Below are 3,520 nucleotides of genomic sequence, written 5' to 3' on the forward strand. Positions count from 1 at the left end.
ATATAATACACCAAAAGCAACAATCCAAAAAATAATAATAAATAATAGTATGATCTACCTAAAGCAACAAACCCCGATATAAAAAATAAAAGTTACAATCCACCAAAAGTAACAATGATCCTCCGTAACCTTGAATTAACATAGTGCAAGTCTTTCTATCACACTTCAATTTTCGTTGTACCAATTAAAAAAGAACTGAAATTATAGGATCCAAATAACATGCTAAAAGACACCACATTAAGCGCGCATGAACCAGCACCAAAAAAACTCAAACACCACGAGCATAAAACCAAAATCATCAATGAGGAGACATTAGAACTGGAGCTGTCCAATTTTTAACTACCCCCACAAGACCATAATTCAACCGGCAAGGCGTTCCGTTGTGGAGGTGAGGGCCGTGACCCGTGAGGCAACCAAAGGTTGACGCTGGCGACCGGATTGGACACAACATTAGGGTTTCTTTTGTTTTTAAAGTAACTAAAAACCGGTTATAAAACTGGTCCGGGTGGGTCTTCACCTAGAACCGGGAACCGGACCGGTTTTAACCGGTTCCCAAAAATTGGAACCGAAACCCAGACCGGTTTGAGCAAGTACCGATTCCCGACCCTGTTTTTCGGGTGGGCCGATCCGGATTTCGGGTTAACCCGGTTCGATTGCACACCCCTAGTGGCAGCCGAAAAAGCGACGTGGCATGCTGGAAAGTTACCGTAGCACGTTGGAAAGGCGACGTGGCACGCCGGAAAAGTTACTATAGCACTTAAGTGAACGATTTTGCTCCGATGTAACACTTAAGTGAACAATTTTTGAAAGTCATGGCACTTAAGTGAACGTTTTGAAAGTTATAGCACTTAAGTAAATGCCGTACACAAGTTATGGCACTTCTAGTATACTTTTCCCCGTGCAGGTGGTCGCGTATAAATAAAAGCAACTGTTCCCTTCAAGTCCCACCATTTCGCAATTAAGCTTGCGCTTCTCTCTTTTCTTCTCCACAGCCACGGGTGATGACCTTGTCTTCTTTTCTTCTTGTTTTTCGACTGTATTAATGTTTATTAGATCCAACATCGAGTACAGAACTGCGACGATGGTTGGTTCCTACCTTTCCTTTGCTTTAATGTCGGTCCTCTTTAGTTTTTTTTGTTCAGGGTGATCGGAGGATCCAGAAGGAGGAGGAGGAGGAGGAGGAGGTGGTGGTGGTGGTTATCCCATGGAGATCTTATCGGCTAGAGTATTTCCCCAAGCAACACTCCTTCCCCTTTTTCACGTTAGTATTTCTTCGAAAATGGACGCAAATCACAGGTTGATTCTTCATTTTTTTTTTCCCCTTTTTTGGGGTGAATCATTCACAGATGGTTGAAGATGCAGCCCATTTCGATCACCATCATCATCAGCAACAACTTGACTCCTCCTTCTCGCTGGATGATGAGTTTGATTCGTTCCATCCGCATTTTCCTTCAGAGCCCTGCTCATACTCATCGCGGGCCTATCCAGTCCCTCTTGTTAGACCTGAGACGGTCCCCAGTTTCGCCACCCGATCCGTCGGAACTACTCGAGCGCTCACCAAGAGGCCCCGGAAACAGCTCAAGATCAAGAGCTGGAACTCTCCAGGCGCACCGGAGCAGGAAATGATGGCTCGCAACGTGGTGATGTCACCATCTCCATCTGCGCCTCCATCTCCGTCTCCTGACTCCCACTTGATGGCATTCGGCAACCCCGATTCTTCTCCTGCCATATCTGATCCAATCTATGGTAAAAGTCTTGCAAGAGACCAAACCCTCGGACGTGAAATCAGTATTAAAATCAAATCTTTTCTCAATAAATATTCCTAACGATATTTGTCTCGCTCTAATGTGTTTCGAAGGTACTTATGAAATCCAAGATTGTGAGGGACCAAAGGTGAAAAACGCTGGCTCGACAAGCCGGAAGCTCGAACACGCACAAGAGCACGTGCTAGCTGAGAGGAAGCGCCGGGAGAAGATCAGCGAGCGTTTGATCGCGCTCTCTGCCATCATTCCCAACCTTAAGAAGGTACAAGCCGTAAGAGCTTGGAAATTATTTGGAGTGTATGATTGACGGGTTTGATTAAGCATGAGATTAGGACAAATCAGTTTTAGTCTTTGGCGTAACTTCTCTCGAACGTTTCTGCTATCCACCCTTAATCCATGGACCCATAAATGTTCTAACCCTAGTTTTTAATTGCGTATTTCAGATGGACAAGGCTTCCATCCTTGAGGATGCTATCAAGTACTTGAAAGAGCTTCAACAACACGTCCAGGTGCTCGAGGAGGAGGCAGCGGCAAAGACTGTGGAGTCGGTCGTCTTGGTGAAGAAGTCTCGACTCACCACGGCCGGCGACACATATTCTTCAACCGACGGGCACTCTTGTGGCCAAGTTGACCGGCAACTCTCGCTTCCGGAGATCGAGGCCCGAGTCTCGGGAACCTGTGTCCTCGTTAAAATCCACTGCGAGAAGCGCACTGGCTCTATAACGAAGATGATCGGCAAAATAGAGAAACTGAACCTAACTGTCGTGAATAGTTGCGTCATGCCCTTTGGGAGTTCCATACAAGATGTTACCATCTTAGCTCTGGTAAATATATACAGCACCACAGTTTCTTCCATTTTCTTCCCGGCTTTAACACCATATTGTTTACTTACCTTCCGAGAAATATTAGATGCAGAAATAAATCTTAGTAAAATTATTTATCAAATACATGGGGCTCCATTGCTAAACAGATTTCTCATCTTTTTTCTATTCCGGAGAACAGAATTATTTCCAAACAAGCCCCTAATGATTTGATAAGATAACTATCACATCACTTAGCTAATGGGTTTTAGTAGAATTTCTTAATGCCCTCGGAATATGTCTAATAAATTATATTTTGCACCATCAAACAAAAAAAAAATTCTTGCAGATGGACATGGGATTCAGCTTGAAAACGGGGGATCTCGTGAGGAATCTACGCCAAGTTCTTCTGGATCTCATCTGATCTCCTGCAAAAAATTATCATCTCGTCGGAAGTTACAACGTCTTGAACCCTAATAGTAATACTTAATTTAGTACACGCAATCTCCTATAAAAAAAAAGTTCTCATGAATCTCTCTGTCTGATTGGATCAAGCCAAACCTTTTGCGAAGGCCAAAACATTGGCTTTGGTTTTTTTTTATTTATGAAAAATGCTTCCCTAACAGTAATATCAAAGACGATATAATATAAACTATAAATCCACACATCATCACCACGTGTTTTTCATAAAGTACTCATTGATTAGGAGATCATGTGATCAGAAATAATTGACAAGCTAGCAGTTTTTTTTTTTTATATAGTCTGGAGACTCCATCATTTTGCAGGTGGGTTTTTTTCCCATTTATGTTTTTGCGTGGTTGACCCGTTGACCACGTTCAAAATATCCATGTGCTGTATGAAGAAAGTCTCCAGGAATTTTTTCAAGAGGGGGTTTTACCAGAGAGATCTCATTTTGCATGAGGTCTTTCTTGAAGATAGGAAAACTGGCACTGCATA

At 43.0% G+C, this 3,520-nt stretch overlaps 1 protein-coding gene across 1 annotated transcript; it reads left to right on the top strand.

The window, feature by feature from the left end:
* The first annotated feature begins 1,198 nt into the window (after positions 1-1,198).
* Positions 1,199-3,021, top strand: LOC115753826 (transcription factor bHLH18-like). The gene is made up of 5 exons (XM_030692648.2): positions 1,199-1,237; positions 1,347-1,746; positions 1,859-2,025; positions 2,207-2,587; positions 2,913-3,021. Exons 1-5 carry the CDS (start codon positions 1,205-1,207, stop codon positions 2,985-2,987), a joined length of 1,056 nt encoding a protein of 351 aa, XP_030548508.2. The 5' UTR covers positions 1,199-1,204; the 3' UTR covers positions 2,988-3,021.
* The last annotated feature ends 499 nt before the right edge of the window (positions 3,022-3,520 follow it).

Source organism: Rhodamnia argentea, chromosome 1, assembly GCF_020921035.1.
Source record: "Rhodamnia argentea isolate NSW1041297 chromosome 1, ASM2092103v1, whole genome shotgun sequence".
Taxonomy (NCBI): domain Eukaryota; kingdom Viridiplantae; phylum Streptophyta; class Magnoliopsida; order Myrtales; family Myrtaceae; genus Rhodamnia; species Rhodamnia argentea.